The sequence below is a fragment of the Artemia sp. Qi Xiang Cuo genome, chromosome 14, assembly GCF_049724085.1.
Source record: "Artemia sp. Qi Xiang Cuo chromosome 14, ASM4972408v1, whole genome shotgun sequence".
Lineage (NCBI taxonomy): Eukaryota > Metazoa > Arthropoda > Branchiopoda > Anostraca > Artemiidae > Artemia > Artemia sp. Qi Xiang Cuo.
This window is the reverse complement of record NC_142807.1, coordinates 40,100,529-40,118,542: the sequence shown is the minus strand read 5'-3', so window position 1 is coordinate 40,118,542 and position 18,014 is coordinate 40,100,529. Positions and strand designations below refer to the sequence as shown.

Below are 18,014 nucleotides of genomic sequence, written 5' to 3'. Positions count from 1 at the left end.
TCACTCCCGGAAACCTCCATCCCAATGGGAAATTTTTCCCGTAAAAAATCTATCTCCAGAAAATTCCCCCCCCCCTAAAAAATGTCGGTATGCTTCCCTAGAACAAATATTATATATGTAAACAATGGGCAAATTTCATAATTTACGGCCCTTCCTCCGGTGGCTCTGGGGGATTATTTTATCCCCAAAGACATAGTTATTGCACCTTTCAACTATACTGAACAAAATGGCTATCTAAAATTTCGATCAGACTACTTTCAGGAAAACAAGGGCGTGGGAGGGGGCTAGTTGCCGTCCAATTTTTTTTTGGTCATTTTAAAAAATGACTAGAACTTTTAATTTCTGTTCGAATGAGCCCTTTTGCGATATTTTAGGACCATTGGTTCGATTTGATCACCCCTGGAAAAAGAAGCAAATAAACACGCATCCGTGCAATAAACACTTACTTTCTTCTAGCAAAAAATACAAAATTCTACATTTTTGCAGATTGGAGCTTGAAACTTCTAATGTGAGGTTCTCTGATAAATTGAATCTGAAAGTGTGATTTTTATTAAGATTCATTGACATTTAGGGGGTTTTTCTCCCCTTTTTCGAAAATAGGCAAATTTTCTAAGGCTCATAACCTTTGATGTGTAACACTAAGCTTAATGAATATTATATATTTGGAATCAGCATAGAGTTTTCGTTTCTACTGAGCTGCGTCGCTCCTTACTTACAGTTCGTTACCACGAACTGTTTGATCATAGCACATTAGTTTTGTGCTACGTTTGCCACTTGACATAACTTATTTCTTTAGGTGCCAGCGTTTACGATTCTTGCAGCCATGGAAAATTTCTTTTAGGAATACCTCTGATTACTGTGTTGTTTGTAGGAAAGCAAACCAGGGTAGCTAACAACTTACATATTTTGCGGTAAATTGAAACAATTAATAGGTTTATGCTGTTTCATTGGATAGTCAAAAGGATAAAAGTTGCTGCACCATATGCTTTTTATCAATAATTTTATGTTCTAGTCATTTTCTATGGAGTTAAAGAGTTGAAAGTTGTCTGTCCTAAAGGCGACATGTTACCCTATATCCGAATGAAACCATATTTTGTTCATATTTACACAGTAATGTTTACAAATTTCCTTTATTACAGTGCAAAAAAAATCGTTTCGCTCCTCTTTAAATTATTAAACTGTCAGATACATACTTTTATTTAGGGAGTAACAGATTTCTAATTAAACCAAGATATATACAAACTCTCTAATCCACATTAACCTGACCTGATTTAGATACTTAACCTGATCAACCACATTAGTTTTGACAACATCAGTTACGCGATCACTATAGACTACATTATCTGTACCTACGGAGGTTCTTCCTGGAAATTTCCGCTCCTTCCTGGAAATTTATTAGAATTGCCTTTTCCGCCTAGAAACATTTCTATGGTTCCTTCTTGATTTAAAAAAAATACATTTTTGGCATTTTTATTCAAATAAAATAAAAAACTGCAGATTTCCCTCCCTAAATTTGAAAATAGTAAACATTAAAAATTTTTCATTAAAAATTAAGTTCCGGATTTTTCCAATTTTTTAAGACGTTTATATTTAACCAATATTTAACAATTACAATTATATATTTATTATATTTAACAATTTCCACTTAACCAATTTAGAGACTCCAATTTCAATTGTTACTATCGGTATTTTAAAAAGGAGTGCCCGAGAGGAAATGTTTCAGTATCCTTTAAATTATTAAACTGTCAGATACATACTTTTCTTTAGGGAGTAGTTACACGATCACTATAGACTACATTATCTGTAGTTATGGAGGGTCTTTGAACCATATTAGCTGCGAAGATTTTAGATTCTGTGTAATAGCAGATAAATTAAAGTTAGAAACTGAGTACATTAGAAATTAAATTTACTATAAGCTTCCATGTGCTCTAAACTCTTCATCCAAAAGTATATGCTCAATAAAGACGCAAGGGCTATGTTTTTTCTTTATAACTAAAAGTTGATCCGATGGGCAATACCGAATCTTGTTTCTTTTTTCCGTCTTTTCAAAATGAAGTTCAATACAGCAGTTAGGTTAGGTGTAGTGTCATTTATTCAGCCACGGTTGACGTAGCGGATAATGTTGTAATCCAAGTCAATTTGTTTCTGATTATTTGGACGGAATGCCACTTGCAAAACTACGTTCACTTGTCTTGTTTTCTTCAACAGTTAAAATCGGCAATCTATCTTGACCAGTTGTAGGAGTTAAAGAGTACCCTTTGTTTAAGCTATTTCAAATCTTAAGAAAATTACGCTAAAAGACATTTTGGGAGGCTGTCGAAGCATGGTTTTTGCGAGAATGTCTAAGCAACTTCAAAATTATCAATTGAATTCATCATTCTCAAGTTACTTATTCTTTAAATTGAGTTTATAAGCGACATTGGAATTACTCTTTTGATGGAAATTAAGAGAGACTGAATATCAAATCTTGAGTTTGAGTTTCATTAGGTTTCTTTTTCAAAGGTACTTGTTAATTGTGCAGAACACACTCAAGAATTACGCTTAGGTTAGATCTCAGAAAACCGGTTTCATAGCCACAAAGACAAGTGACGGGTGATACAATGCATTGGACTTAGACAGAATGCATTGGACTTCTGTAATTTGGGCTATATATTTGCACATTAGGGGGTCGGGGTTAGGCTAGGGGCGATGTCCATTTACATAAGACCAACCCCCCACATACCCACCCAAATGTGCAAATATATAGCCCGAATTATATTATTATATAAACTAAAGGTTATTTTTCATTAGGTTTAACGTAACTCCACTTCTTGGGTGTGTTCCGTATAATTAACAAGTACCTTTTCAAATATTCTAAAGTAATCGGCAAATAAATTTGTTCCATGGATCGCGAAAAACAGTCACAAGAAGGTATAGTACCTATAGGTGTGCCTACCCTCTGTTTGAAATGGGATAATGCCTGTTCATCCTCTAATTGGTGGTAAGACCCCCATCCCCGTGGACAAATTTAAATGCCTGAGAATCTTGGTTTTTCGGCGTATATTGGGAACAAGGATGGTCCCATGACTAGAAAACCTGTCTAAAACCCCGTCTAGAAAACCTGTCTAAGGATCCTTTTTAGTTTGTTCTCGCAAATGTTCTTTGTTTTTGGGAAAGTTCGTTTGTTGTTTCTCTTTGATTTAATTGCTTATCATTTCTAAACAATTAATTCGTAGTGTTTATTATCACACGGATGAAATGAAATACGTTACCTGGGTAGTGTGAAGAGCTGTAGCACCCTTGGTCGGGCAAATTGTTGCGCAAGCTAAACTTTGCTTATGTTTCTTTGCCATCGATTTTATTTCAACTCTGTAATTGTGGATCCCTCGAAAATCTTAAAATAATAAATCTGAGATTTTTTTTTAAAGAGAAATGGTGACGCGTTCTATAAATATCTTCTAATAATACGTGTTTCTGCCTTTCGACCCGAACTGTGTCGGGGGAGAGATGTTGAAGGGACCAAGAGCTTATATTTGTTCCATGGTCACACAGATTGAAAGCCTTGGCACAATTTGGGTTCAAACAAGGTGTATTATGCCTACTTTTCTCCTTATTGGTAAATGAGGAAAAGATTGGGAGGAATCGGAGGGGCCACTGGCCTATTTTTTTGTTCCAATCATACGGATTGAAATCACTGCGTGATTCTAGCTCAAAAAAGTGGCAACATGCCTTCCTTTCTACTAAAAGATTTGTGAAGGGATGTTGGAGGGGACATGGGTCCACGTTTTACAAGCTTCAAACCTTAGCCTTAGCTCATTTTTGAACCGAACCATTGCTTACCTTATTTACATTATCCCATACTACTTTTTCTAACATGTACCTCAACGTTGATGCTGTCAACTCCTCTTAATTCTCGAAAATGTTGGGCAAATTCTTATACGAAAAAATTTATGCCGTATACTTTAGTCAGCTTATCAAGGGTTGTTGTCTACTGCAAAAAAAAAACTTTTTGGGTAAAATTTTATTTTTCATCATGGGCTAATTTCTTGTAACACTTTCGGAAAAGGAGTGAAGGTAAAGCCCCAATTCTTTTACCTATACGAGAACTATTAAACTTTAGAAGAGGCTTGTGATAACATTTCACAGCTTCAGTCCCAGGGTTGGAAAATGAAATGACAAGCTTAGCCGAAATCATGAAAAAAATGACTAGTAACTGTAGATGGTAGCGCTTTTGAATCCATGAGAAACTGCTCCTTCTTTGGATCTCTAAATTTTCCTGTTTTTATTATGAGATGATATTATAACGATGGAGCCAGGCACCCCTTGAACATTTTAAGCACTTTTAGATTTTAGTCTGCCTTCCAATTGAAATTGGGCCCTACCTGCTTGAATTAAGCTTTCTATTCGAAAGCAGAAATTTAGCTCGGAGAAACGAAAACTTAGCGGAAAAAGTATTTTCAAATGATAAAGGTGACGTTTCTAGAAATTGCAGAGAAATTTTAAACTGCACAAAGGTATGTTTAAAACGCAACGACATGTATAAACTAAAAAAAATAATTACGGAAGTAACTTATTATAACTTATCAAATGATGTACTACGCTGGTTTATTTCCTCATACTTTGGATTTTGATTAAAAATCGACCGAAATATCTAACCAACGATTTATTTTTTTGAAATTGATATGTACCAGCAGTGCATCGCTTCAAACTTTTGTTATTGCGTGGAAACACAGCTTGGTGATTGAAATTCTTAGTGATGCTCTCGGTGTCAATGAAGACAGGTGACGCCCATCATCATAATCCAGCTCACCGTCGCTACGACGATGGGTTGCTGCGACAGATCTTATATTCTTTTCTAAACTATCTTTCCCCTTTGAGCATGGATTTTTTTGTGCTTGGACTACCATAACGGAGTCAGATCTTCTAAAAAAAAAAAAAATCTAAAACAATTTTTCCTTTTTTAGCATGGATTCTGTAGTACTCGGAGGAACCCACCAAGAAGGAGACTGGAATATGAACATATATCCTGAGGATACCCAGTTTATATTAGACGGTTGTAAAAGACTAGTTCCAGCACTTGAACATGTCCCAGTCCAGCGTGAATGGGTTGGACTTAGGCCGGGAAGACCCTCTGTGCGGCTGGATAGAGAGGTAGTCAGAGTAAAAAACCGAAAAGTTACTGTAAGTTTTTTTTCTTGCCATTAAGAAATTCCTATGTGATTGCGGTGTCGATCATTCCCTGTTGGCATAGCTGTTACCAGTTAAAGTCTCTTCAAGAAAAATATTTAATATCCTCTCGAAAACATATTAAGCATGATTCGGACAAGTTAGGTTCAGAATCCTATCCACTGATGACTGCTCTTTTATACAGAATTGGATCTCTTGACGGAAAAAATAACGATTTTGGCTTGTTATTTTGCTACAAATCCAGAAATTTAGACTATTATTTTTAGGACCGATTGCTACAGATCACCAATTGTCAAAGATTGTCCTTTTCAACCAACCATCTAGGGCCAGACGAAAAGCAGGTCGTCCCTCAGTGGCTTAGGAGGATGTCGTAAAGAAAGATTTGAGGGAAATTATAACTATTGGGGGAGGGTGATGACGACTGTTCTTCGCCACTGAAATTGGGGGAAAAACCTCTAATGCCACCAGAGTAATCTGGCGGTACCCCAAAAGCCAGTGTAACTTCTACGCGCGACGGATTTCTGCTTTTCCCGTCTCTGGTGGCTTAAACAAACGTCAGGGTTCTCTGGCAAGTATACTCTACCCGTGGTTTCAGTGTGCCACACTATTTGGCCTCAGATACCATAAAGATCCAACTCCCCAATTCCCCCCCCCCCAAGGAAAGATCTCTGGCTTAGTATACGATTCTTTTTCTATACTAAGCTAATCTAATCTCAGTCTCGCTGTAGGTTGCCGACCCTACCTAGGCCAAGTAAAATAGGTCAAAGATATAAAGAAAGATTTCTTATCTGTATTCACAACCACATATATCAGACTCAAAAACGGAACTCTCAAACGGAACTAAAGGTAAAAACTCTTACATTCTTACAAGTGTCTGCAAACTGCTGTGGCTGCAACTTTAACTATTTGCAACTGCGACCTATGACTACTTGGGACTACTCGTAATTATGACTGCTTGCGACTTCGAATACCTCTACTTGAGACCAGGATTGTGTTCACTATATGCAACCAGGTTATCAAAAGGGTGTTTCTGCAATATCTTAGAAGTGGCTAAGGGTATTAACTTTACACTTTCAAGACCACTATTGCTTCTAGTACTGTGGCTGCCACTTTGACTATTTGCAACTGCGACCTATGACTACTTGGGACTACTCGTAAGTGTGACTACTTGCGACTTCGACTGCCTCTACTTGAGACCGGTATTGTGTCCACTATGTGCAGCTAGGCTATTAAAAGGGTATATCAGCAATATCTTAGAAGTGGCTAAGGGTATTAACTTTACACTTTCAGGACCACTATTGCTTCTAGTACTGTGGCTGCAACTTTGACTATTTGCAACGGCGACCTATGACTACTTGGGACTACTCGTATGTGACTACTTGAAACTTTGACTACCTCTACTTGAGACCGGTATTGTGTCCACTATGTGCAGCTAGGCTATCATAAGGGTATATCAGCAATATCTTAGAAGTGGCTAAGGGTATTAACTTTACACTTTCAGGACCACTATTGCTTCTAGTACTGTGGCTGCCACTTTGACTATTTGCAACTGCGACCTATGACTACTTGGGACTACTCGTAAGTGTGACTACTTGCGACTTCGACTACCTCAACTTGAGACCGGTATTGTGTCCACTATGTGCATCTAGGTTATTAAAAGGGTATATCAGCAATATCTTAGAAGTGGCTAAGGGTATTAACTTTACACTTTCAAGACCACTATTGCTTCTAGTACTGTGGCTGCCACTTTGACTATTTGCAACTGCGACCTATGACTACTTGGGACTACTCGTAAGTGTGACTACTTGAAACTTCGACTACCTCTACTTGAGACCGGTATTGTGTCTATTATGTGGAGCCAAGCTGTTAAAAGGGTATATCTGCAGTATCTTAGAAGTGGCTAAGTGTATTAACTTTACACTTTCAGGACCACTATTGCTTCTAGTACTGTGGCTGCCACTTTGACTATTTGCAACTGCGACCTATGACTACTTGGGACTACTCGTAAGTGTGACTACTTGAAAATTTGACTACCTCTACTTGAGACCGGTATTGTGTCCACTATATGCATCCAGGTTATTAAAAGAGTACATCTGCAATATTTTAGAAGTGGCTAAGGGTATTTCACACTTTCAGGACCACTATTGCTTCTAGTACTGTGCCTGCCACTTTAAATATTTGCAACTGCGACCTATGACTACTTGGGACTACTCGTAATTATGACTGCTTGCAACTTCGAATACCTCTACTTGAGACCGGTATTGTGTCTATTATGTGGAGCCAAGCTGTTAAAAGGGTATATCAGCAGTATCTTAGAAGTGGCTAAGGGTATTAACTTTACACTTTCAGGACCACTATTGCCTCTGGTACTGTGGCTGCCACTATGACTATTTGCAACTGCGACCTATGACTACTTCGGACTACTCGTAAGTGTGACTACTTGATACTTTGACTGTCTCAACTTGAGACCGGTATTGTGTCCACTATGTGCTTCCAGGTGATTAAAAGGGTACATCTGCAATATTTTAGAAGTGGCTAAGGGTATTTCAAACTTTCAGGACCACTATTGCTTCTAGTACTGTGGCTGCAACTTTGACTATTTGCAACTGTGACCTAGGACTACTTGGGACTACTCGTAAGTGTGACTACTTCCGAATTTGACTACCTCTACTTGAGACCGGTATTGTGTCTATTATGTGGATCCAGGTTGTTAAAAGGGTATATCTGCAGTATCTTAGAAGTGGCTAAGGGTATTAACTTTACACTTTCAGGACCACTATTGCTTCTAGTACTGTGGCTGCAACTTTGACTATTTGCAACTGCGACCTATGACTACTTGGGACTACTCGTAAGTGTGACTACTTGCGACTTCGACTACCTCTGCTTGAGACCGGTATTGTGTCCACTATATGCATCCAGGCTATTAAAAGGGTATATCTGCAATATCTTAGGAGCGCCAAAGGGTAATAACTTTACACTTTCAGAACCACTATTGCTACTACTACTGTGACTACAACTGCGATTATCACTGCTTGGGACCGCTTGCAAGCGTGACTACTTATGACTGTGGCTGTGACTATTTGTATTGACTATAACTACTTGTGACTGCGTATACTAGTGAATGCGATTACTTTCGACCGTGGCTAAGATTACTTGTGATTGCAACTGTGACTACGACTGCTTGAAACTGAGAATATTTGCAACTGTCATGACTTGCGACACGTGGTTACTTCCAACTATGGCTATTATTGACTGCGAGTACTTAAGCCTACAAATACTTGGAACTGACACTATCTGCGATTCTGAAAACTTACGACTGTGAATGCAACTGGTATCGCTGGCGACTTTGACTACTACTATTAGAACTGCTACTGCGATTGTGACTGCAAATACTACTACAACTTCTACTGTTACAACTAAATGTATTTTATTAAACCAAAAGACTCCAGGTGCATCCAAGTTGTCAAAAGAACGTATCTGAGGATATATGTTTTGATCTCAGGAACGGTTATGGGTATTAAAATGAAAAAGTTTTAATATGCTAAGGGGTATTTTGAATAAAGTTAAAAAACATTATATGTATCCAGTTTGTCGAAGCAGAATATCTTCAATATTTCAAGAGTAGTTAGGAAAGAATATCAAGCTAAAACACTGAGAGATTGTTGAGAGGAATGTTGAAATTCAGGACACTATGTGCATCCCACTTTTTACTGAGCGTAGCTGCAATTACTAAGTTGAAAATTTCAGGAAATGTTGAATGGGATGTTAAACTAAATCAAAAGACACCTTATGCCTTCTGGTTGTCAAAATTGCAAGTCTGCAATATCCCAGGAATAGGTAAGGGTATTAAGTTGAAACTTTCAGAGGATAGTGAGGGGTATGTTGGGTATTCTTAAAATAAAATATGTGCATTCCGGCTGTCAAAATTGCGCGTGTGCAATATCTTAGGATTGGCTGGCTGATGGTATTTAGCTGAAACTTTCAGAGGATTGAAATAAATCAAAAGATATTATGTACACTCGCCTTGTTTAAATGGTGTGTGCAATATCTCTGGAACAGTTAACGATATTAATTTGAAACTTTCAGAGAATGTTGAGGGGGATATTGTGCTCAATTAAAAGATGTCATGTCCATCTTGGTTGTCAGAAACGCATTTAGAATCAGATATTTTACATCTTATGCCGGAGACGTGAAAAACTGAAAATATTCACTATGTTAACGAATAACAAAATTTTGGTAATCAAAAACCAACATAAATTATTTATACAAACTTTCCAAAAAGAAATTTCTCAAAGAAAACTAAAGAGCCATAATAAACTTAAAAACAGCATAAATAAATTCCTACAATAATTCAAACTCAAAACGACCAGAAATTACTACTAAAGAATAAAAGAAGCCCAAAATGAATAGAAATTAAATGAACAATCATGGCAAACATACAGATAACAGATACCAATATAAATAAATAACTAAATCTTAAAACGGGTGAAAATTAAGTTGGATATTCGAATTGAACTTAGAACGAACAGAAATCACTATAACATGAGTTTGACTGCTACCCCCTTCGCCCTCTCCTAACCGTAAAAGTCTAAAGCTCTTTGCATCATACGTGCTATACCGCAACGAAGTATGTTACAGATATTTTATTTTATATTTACAACATTGAAAAATGAAAATTGCGGCGAAGTAAAATCTTTGATTGCGGTTTTTTTTAAATTAGTGTTACTATATTAGTATTTATTTATATTAGTACCTGTTATCTGTACGTTTGCTCTGATTGTTAATGTAGTTTCTGTTCGTTTTGGGTTTCATTTATTATTTAGTAGTAATTGCTTGTCGTTTTGAGTTGGAATTATTATAGGAATTTGTTTCGGACGGTCTTAAGTTTAATATGACTCTTTACTTTTCTTTGAAAAACTTCTTTTTCGGAAATTTTTATTTAATGACAAAAATTGACTCGTCCCTATTATATTTTAGATATGCCTATCCTAAAAAAATAAACTGCTTCTAAGCGGAAAAAAAATCCTACCAGGTAGCCACGATGTGCACCGTGCATTTGATTCGCTCGTCCACGAATATATTTTGTATTCGGATATAAGAGGGGGGTCAACCCTTCGGTGATAGGAGCTTATTGTGATTTATATGGTAATCTCGTGGTCCATATTTATATTCCTGGTCTGAGTGATATTTATGTTGTTTTACCGGTTTATAAGGGAGTGAGACAGGGATCTATTGTTTCACCTGATTTTTTCAACAATGCAATAATAGAGCCACAATTGCAAATTGAATGTTCATGCATAGTTCTCGGTTTGTTATGCCGATGACGTGTTTATGCCTTGTCGGACCATTGCGCGCCTCGAGGAGAATTTTAAAATGTTAAATGATGAATACCGGAAAACTGGCCTTAGTTTCAATGCAGCTAAGTCTGAAATTGTTCTCTTTAATTGGAATAATTTGACTGATGTATCTATTAGACTTCGTGATATTACCGTTAAGCCAGTGACTTCGTTAACTTATTTGGGTCTCCCTGTTGGAACTTCCGTGCGAGCAACCCGCTCGCTCATAGTTAGCCACCTGAAAAAGCGAATTTCAGCGTCATATGGCAACATTGTGGCAAATAAACTTCGTTTTAATCGCATGGTTTTAGCTAGGTTGTATAACGCAACTGCGCTGCCACATATTCTATATATGGCACCTTTCTGGAGAATGCTCCAGAAATCTGACATTAAGCAAATTCGGTCTTGCTACTTTCGTTATGCGAAGTATCTGTTGAGATTACCTTTGTGGACGCGTAACTCATATATTAGCATTCATTATAAAGTTACAGAACGATGTCAGGCTGTTAGAAAACAGATTGACAACTTTAACGCAAGGTTATCGCGCGAGTGGTCGTCCCCCCTGTGGCAGTAGTGCCGATGTAGCGCTTTTAAATATTTTTTCAGTATTGTTTTTTATTTTTTCTCTTTGTATTATGTTGTACTCCGTCTTTTTGCTTTTTTGTAGTGACGGGTTAAAAAATAAATAAATAAATAAATAAAAGTGGGATCGCCTTTCTTCGCAAGAACTTTGTAAATAAAAGAGCTTGGTAGTTATTTTTTTTTCCTTTCTATAACATTTTATCGTAAGACCTAGCTTTATGCCTTCTTTGTTATAATATCGTCAATATGGTTGGGCTCCTGATGAAAGTTCTAATGCAATCCTTGGTTATTTGCCTAGTCTTAAGTGTATTTAGTATGGACTTCGTCTGGTTAGCTTCTAAAAAATATTTTGTATTTGGATCGCAAAAAGGGTTTAGTTGCTTCTAAGCATTAATTCTTATTCTAAAGGATATCATTCGGAATATATAAAGTTAAGAGTCAATTAAGCGCTTTGACACCAGCCTCTAAAAGTGAGCTCAGTCAGAATTAAATTTGAAAGGTTTCTTACAAACCTATTTGCAACTGCGACCTATGACTGCTTGGGACTACTCGTAATTATGACACAGTTTGTTCGTGGTAACAAACTGTAAGTAAGGAGCAACTCGGCCCAATATTAACCGAAACTCTAAAAAGTGAATTTTGATAAAAATCGAGTCATCAAAAGAAGTTGCCTGGTCTTCGAAAATTTGGGAGGAAACACCCCAGAAAGTCAAGCGAACTTAATGAGAATCACACCATCAGGTTCAGCCTTTAAGAGAAACCTACTGTAGAGGTTTCAAGCTCTTATACAAAAATGTGGAATTTTGTGTTTTTTTGCCGGAAGAAAGATCACGGATGTGTGTTTATTTATTTTTATTTTACTTTTCCAGCAGTAATCATATCAAATTAATGGTCCCAAAAGATCGGGAGAGGGCTCATTTGAACTTAAATCAAAAGTTTAGTGCCTTTTTAGGTGACCAAAAGGATTGGAGGGCAACTAGCCTCATCTCACGCCCCTTTTTTCCCCAAAGATATCCTATCAGAATTCTGAGACAGCCATTTGATTTAGCATAGTGGAAAGGTCCAATAACTATGCCTTTGGGGATCACTTGACCCGCCATAGTCCTGTTGGAACGGGCTGTAAGTTATGCAATTTGTCCATTTTTCACATACAGTATTTGTTATTGGGAAACATAAGGAATTTTTTGGGCAGGAATTCTCCGCAGGGGAGGGGGATTTTTCACAGTGAAAATTCTCCATGGAGAGCAAAGTTTCACAGCAGAATTTTCCTTGGGAAGTCTTGACACGGGGGAGGGGAGGCAAGGGGATTTCCTGGCATGATCTGAAAACGATCAGGAAATGAATTTTAAACAAATAAATTTTTTACTGCTGGAAGTAAGAAGTAACATTAAAACTTAAAACAAATTGTAATTTCATTGTATGTTCATTTCATTTGTAATTTAATTTTTAAAAGAATCACAACATTTAATTTTTATTCGTTTTTAATATCATTTTCAGGATATTTGCCTCCAGAAACATAGTTAGTATATTTGAATAATGCTCTTTGAAATAATTATTTGACTTTCAATCTCCCTTGATATTTTCCTAATTTGGAATTCTGGGCCGAAAAGGCAGGGAGGGATCTTATTACCCTTATTTAATTCCACCTCATAAAAAACACACTATAACTCAGAAGTTCCGTTCGAAGGACTTCTATTCTAAGATTGTACGATCGCAGATTTGATTCAGGTTGCCCCGTAATCGTAGTTTTAGTGGTGTATATGGAGAAGGAGGCCGTAGGCTCCTTCTGTCGCTCAGAACTACATTTGCTCTTAAAGTTAAATTCAAAATGTTACAGTATGCTCAACTTTCTCCTAAAGGTTATCAGTTAGCCCTTAGGTCTAGATCCAACAAGATCCAAATTCCAACTAAGTATATCTTCTTATCCTTCCAAAGCAATTCGCTTGAAAACTTTTAATTTGACTTTAGTCATTCATATAATTTTGGGTAGATTCCCAGAAATATCGTTGGAAAAAACTAAATTGCTCTTGACCAAAACGTTCAGTCCTAAGTTTAACGATGTATAACAGACTACCTGTCTTCGAAAATTTATTTATAAATCGTTTTGTGTGAAATAAGCAAGTGTTTACTACTTTGGGCCCTTTTCTAGGGGATCCTAGGATCACACTTCCTACCCTCGACGAGGTAATTTTTTTGTATTTTGACCTTTCTGTTTAAGATGGCTACCTAAAAATTTTGACGCGACACCTTGTTTCGCAGCAAGAAGCTTAAGGAGAAAAATTGCTTGGGAAGGGGTCTACTTGCCCTCTGATTACTTTCGACTTTTGAAAAAGGTACTATCAATTGCAATTTCCGTTTTATCGATTAGTAATTGTCAGTGAGTGTGAATTGTTTAGAAGGTGATAAAAAAACATTGTAAATCTGTAAATTGCTGGTAGGTATTTTAATATACATAGCCTCTATAAAGCTTATTTACCTGTTTGCATATGTGTATGCATTTGTGAGTCTATCGGGAAATGTTAATGATTTTGGCTCACCATTGTTCAGAAGTGAACACTCTTTTGGTCACTTTCAAAAAGAGGATTTTGGGCCCTTAAATTTGATGGCAAAGCTAAATAAGCGTTGCGACTAAACCATGGTATTTATTTGGTGGTATAACTTTGATGCACTCAATTAAGAGCTGCTTCAAATCTGTGATATTCGCTCTGTGAATTTACGTGTATTCACTATTGCTATTTATGCTCCATTCTCGATGAGGTAGGAAAAATTTTTCCCTAATCTTGGAGACTCCTCTTAAAACATCTCTTAAAAACAAAGCTATGCACAATTATGCGTTTTTTTTTTTTAAAAAATTACAAAGGAAAGCAAATTAATCAGGACCTAATGTCAGTACATGGCGAAAATTGAATGAGTGTGCAAATGTTGCTGCAATGTTGTGAAAACTTTATTCAGGGATATTCTAACATTCACGGGGATTAACTCTCAAAAAGACCTAAAACAGGTACAACCAAAAGAACTACTTGTAGCAGTGGAAAAGAATATTATAGGAAACAGATGGTGTATTATTGGTGATGTTCTCTTGGAATTGATGTTCAAAGATGTTCAATCACCGCAATATGGAAAGACAACCTTAAGTTATGTAAAGTCTGTGTGAGGGGGGCTCCAGCTTTTTCTTCTGAAAACGACAAACAGTTGCGAGTTTGCGCCGCAGTTAATGTTTGGCTATTCTTGACTGTGAAGGTGATGCTCTCTGTCCATGTGTTGTGACAGGATATGAGACAAGGACTCCCTGTACAAACCCAGAACCCAAGCTTCAAAATATGGTCTGGAATAAAATGGAAGAAATGCGCCAGAAAATGTGAAAATCCAGCACTACTGGAAAAAATATGGCGAAAACAAGTATTATACATTGACTATCAACGAGTCTGATACAAAAATTAATGTAGATAAATTATGTCTACTGGCTAAAGAAAAAAATCTAAAAAAAAACTGTTATCTAACGAAAACAGCCTCGCAAGCTATGAAGAAATATTGTGAAAACATCGTTCTTTACTTTGGCAGCGCAATCATAGGTTTTTTAAATCCATTGAAGTCGAAAGCAATTATGTAGAAATATAGTTTAGAAATCGAACAGTCGAGTAAATATTTTTGTATGTCTTGAAAGTACTTTTATTTCTATTGTACAAGTTTTGAGTGTCATCTTCATTCGAGGAAGAAGATAAGTCTCTCCAAATGTCTAGGATGAGCCTAAAGACTCTTGGGAGTGCATTAACTCATTTTGAAGACACTACTAGACCCCGTTACTTTTAGGCTGTTTTGGACAGAAATAGAAAAAGACTTTTTATCTATTAAGGTAATTTTCATCTATTTACTTTTATGAAAATTATATATCTACATTTTACAGGTAATTCACAACTATGGGCACGGCGGTTCAGGTGTCACTCTTTTCTGGGGTTGTGCCAAAGAAGCTGCTGATTTAGTTGGTGAAGCTTTGAGCTCAAAACTTCTCAGGTCTAGGCTTTGAGGCAACTGTTGTACACGCAAAAAATTATTCTCGGTGCCTTAATATTTATGGGGAAAAAAGTGTAGTGCAACAGTCTCATTTGTATTTTTACCTTTTTTTCACTGCCCATGGGTGCATTATTTTCGTCGTTTGTGTTTACTGGGTTTATTTTCATTGTTGATTCGTCAGATTTTATTTGTTGTTGATGCAGTTACTGAAATAAAATTATCTTTTTTCGTATTTTCAAAAAAATTCCTTTTGATGATCAATTGATTTTTATTTATTACTGCCGTGATCAATCCTTCAGTTCAAGTTTGATTGCAGGAAACGGTCAACAAATGAAGTCGCTGCTTATAAATTATCTTGGTTGCTTTTGTCTACCAAGACCAAGTCAACAAATGAAGGGTTCTGGTTTGAAATCCAGAACCCTTGTAGCTTTATTAAATGGTCATTCAAAGTAGGCATTCTATATTAGTTTCAATATATTACTGTTTAATAGATTTTCATTTACAATTGTGGAATTTACCGTATCTCCAAACAAGGACTGTTGCTGAATCATTCACAATATTGTTTTAAGAAAATTATTGGTGACGGCTACCTGGGAGAAACCTCTGTTTATGTGCAGCACGAAGAGTATGGAGAATAGTGACAATGTTGTTGCAACGATGAAATCAAGCTGTCGCATCAGCTTCAGCACCTGAGCTTTGTAGAAATTGGGTTCTACTCTAAGTAAGATTACGCTCAGTTTTTCTTTCACTTATTTTTTTTTTTACACAGCCATTGTATCCATCATCATCATCGTCATTTTATTTATAACCCGTCTCAAAAAAACTATTATTCCTGTATAATTATCATCTGTAAATGGTGTTGTACCGGTGTTATTTCTTTATTCAAGGAAATCCGCTCCGTGACCATCATCTTTATCACCATCAAATTCTATTTCATATACCACCTAACCGGAAATGACTAGATCCCCCGCCACTATATGTCCAAAACTGTCTTACCAACTGCTCCTCTGTCTCCACAATTGTGTTGGAAGGCTCCTTCACGACGATGTTCATTAGTAATGACGAGCTTATGGACCCTAATGTAGGACCATTGGCAGAAAGAATAGGACCATTGGCAGTGGGCCACGAACTACCATATTCCTGATTCCTGACTGACCTTTCTTCCAGAAAGACTGACCTATAAAATAGAGGTGACTGTCTCCTTTGTTCGTTTTGTTTGTTGGTTTTGTTTCGTTTTTATTTTTTCACTTTTTTTCCAAAAACTGTTTCTAGTATAGTGTTCATTTATAGTGGTCGGTATTTTGAGTCGGCCAGTGTTGAAATTAACTGTGTCGTAAGTTTAAGTTACACTTTTAGGTTCTGGCGTGTTGAGTTGTTCTTCGTTGAATTTCATGTGTTGAGCCCATACGAGGAGCTGTTGATGTGTTTAGTTGTCTGTGTTGAGTTGAACGGGATGTTTTCTTCTTTTAAGCTGTGTGTGTTGTAACGTCTATGTTGAGTTTCTTGATTTTAATTTTCTAAAATGGATTTCCTTTGTTGAACTGACTAGATTGAGATTTTGATGTATTAGATTGTCTATATTGAATCTACTGTATTGAATATGTTGATTGTTGATTGTTCCCTTAAGTTTCTTGTCTGTGTTTCATGAGATGAGTTTTCTATTCTTATTTACCTTGCTATGTCTGAATCATTGGGCTGTTTGGGTTGAGTTTGCGGCATGCGAGTTTCCTAAACCTAATTTTCCGATATAAATAGTCGTGGTTTTAAATGCATATTAAATTGTGGACTGTGGTTGCCCTATATTAAGTATATTTAGTTGAGTTATCTGATATCGAGTTGCCTTTTGGATTTAGTTGAATGTTCCCTATACTAATCCCAGGAGATCTTGATTCCAAAGAGTTTAATGTGCGCGATGGTACATTTTGCTGAGGTAGGAAAAGCCTCAGACCCTAGGTCTTAAACATAGCCCTCCAGCTATACAGGTATCAATCCTCGCCTGATTTTGATTTCAAAAAGGTGTAAAGTGTTCAGCTTTCTATAATATTGAATCTATAAAGCTTTGGTTTTTAAATGGTGTTTGGATTGATTTTGCCTCCTTGTCCCTGGGATAGCATGTACTACATACTGCTGTGTACTGCATGTACTACAGCTGTAGAGGCATTTTTCCAAGACTTTTCGACCATTCTGAGGAAAACGGCTCTTTTCCATGTTTAGTTCAAAGTCATTGGACCCCTGAGGCATAAAGAGGTTGGTCGACTGCCCCAGCGTCTGTTTTCGATTAACAAGGGAAATCACCACATTTTTAATCGTCTAAGCCCTGTCCCAACTTTCTGCGATCATCCGTTGCATGCGACGACGCCAGAAGAAAAGAAAACACTGGGGATACATCGCTCTTTATGTATTCTATACTGTTGTTTCGACTATGATCAAATAAGCCGGCTAAGTGGGGGGGCAGCTGGGTAACAGCTCTTGTGACTGTTGAATCTAGTGTCATTGGACTTCTTGAAGTCACTGCTTTGATGTACACCATCGTCTGACTTATCTCAGGAAATTTTCCCCTTTTCATATGAATTATCAAAATTGATAACAAAGGCAAGGGAAAAAAGTGGTTTAAGGCCAGGGAAAAAAGTGAAACATTCATCCAATATTTAGTAAGCATTCTCTCTTATCTAATTTTTTATTGTTGAAATTTTCGCATTTTATTTAGTGGTAGCAATTGGGACCAGTAGGCTAGTATTTAAAGAAGCTAATAGGGCCGAGTGGTATTTTAAATCTGATAAATGCAAGATACCTCTGCCTGTTGATATAGCCCAATAATACTTTCTAGAAATATGATGTATACTAAGGGTCTATTTTATGGATGAATTTCAGTCAAATTTATGACCTCTACCAGTTTCTTTTTACGACACAAAAAAAAAA

General features: G+C 36.8%; 1 protein-coding gene across 5 annotated transcripts in view; it reads left to right on the top strand.

The window, feature by feature from the left end:
• Positions 1 to 15,338, top strand: part of Daao2 (D-amino acid oxidase 2) — a 54,759-nt gene extending 39,421 nt beyond the window's left edge. For all 5 annotated transcript variants that reach the window (XM_089100239.1, XM_089100240.1, XM_089100236.1 and 2 more), the window contains 2 exons: positions 4,944 to 5,160; positions 14,989 to 15,338. In XM_089100239.1, coding sequence (XP_088956365.1) covers positions 4,944 to 5,160; positions 14,989 to 15,108 — 337 coding nt within the window. In that variant the 3' untranslated portion in view covers positions 15,109 to 15,338. The remainder of the gene's footprint in view (positions 1 to 4,943; positions 5,161 to 14,988) is intronic.
• The last annotated feature ends 2,676 nt before the right edge of the window (positions 15,339 to 18,014 follow it).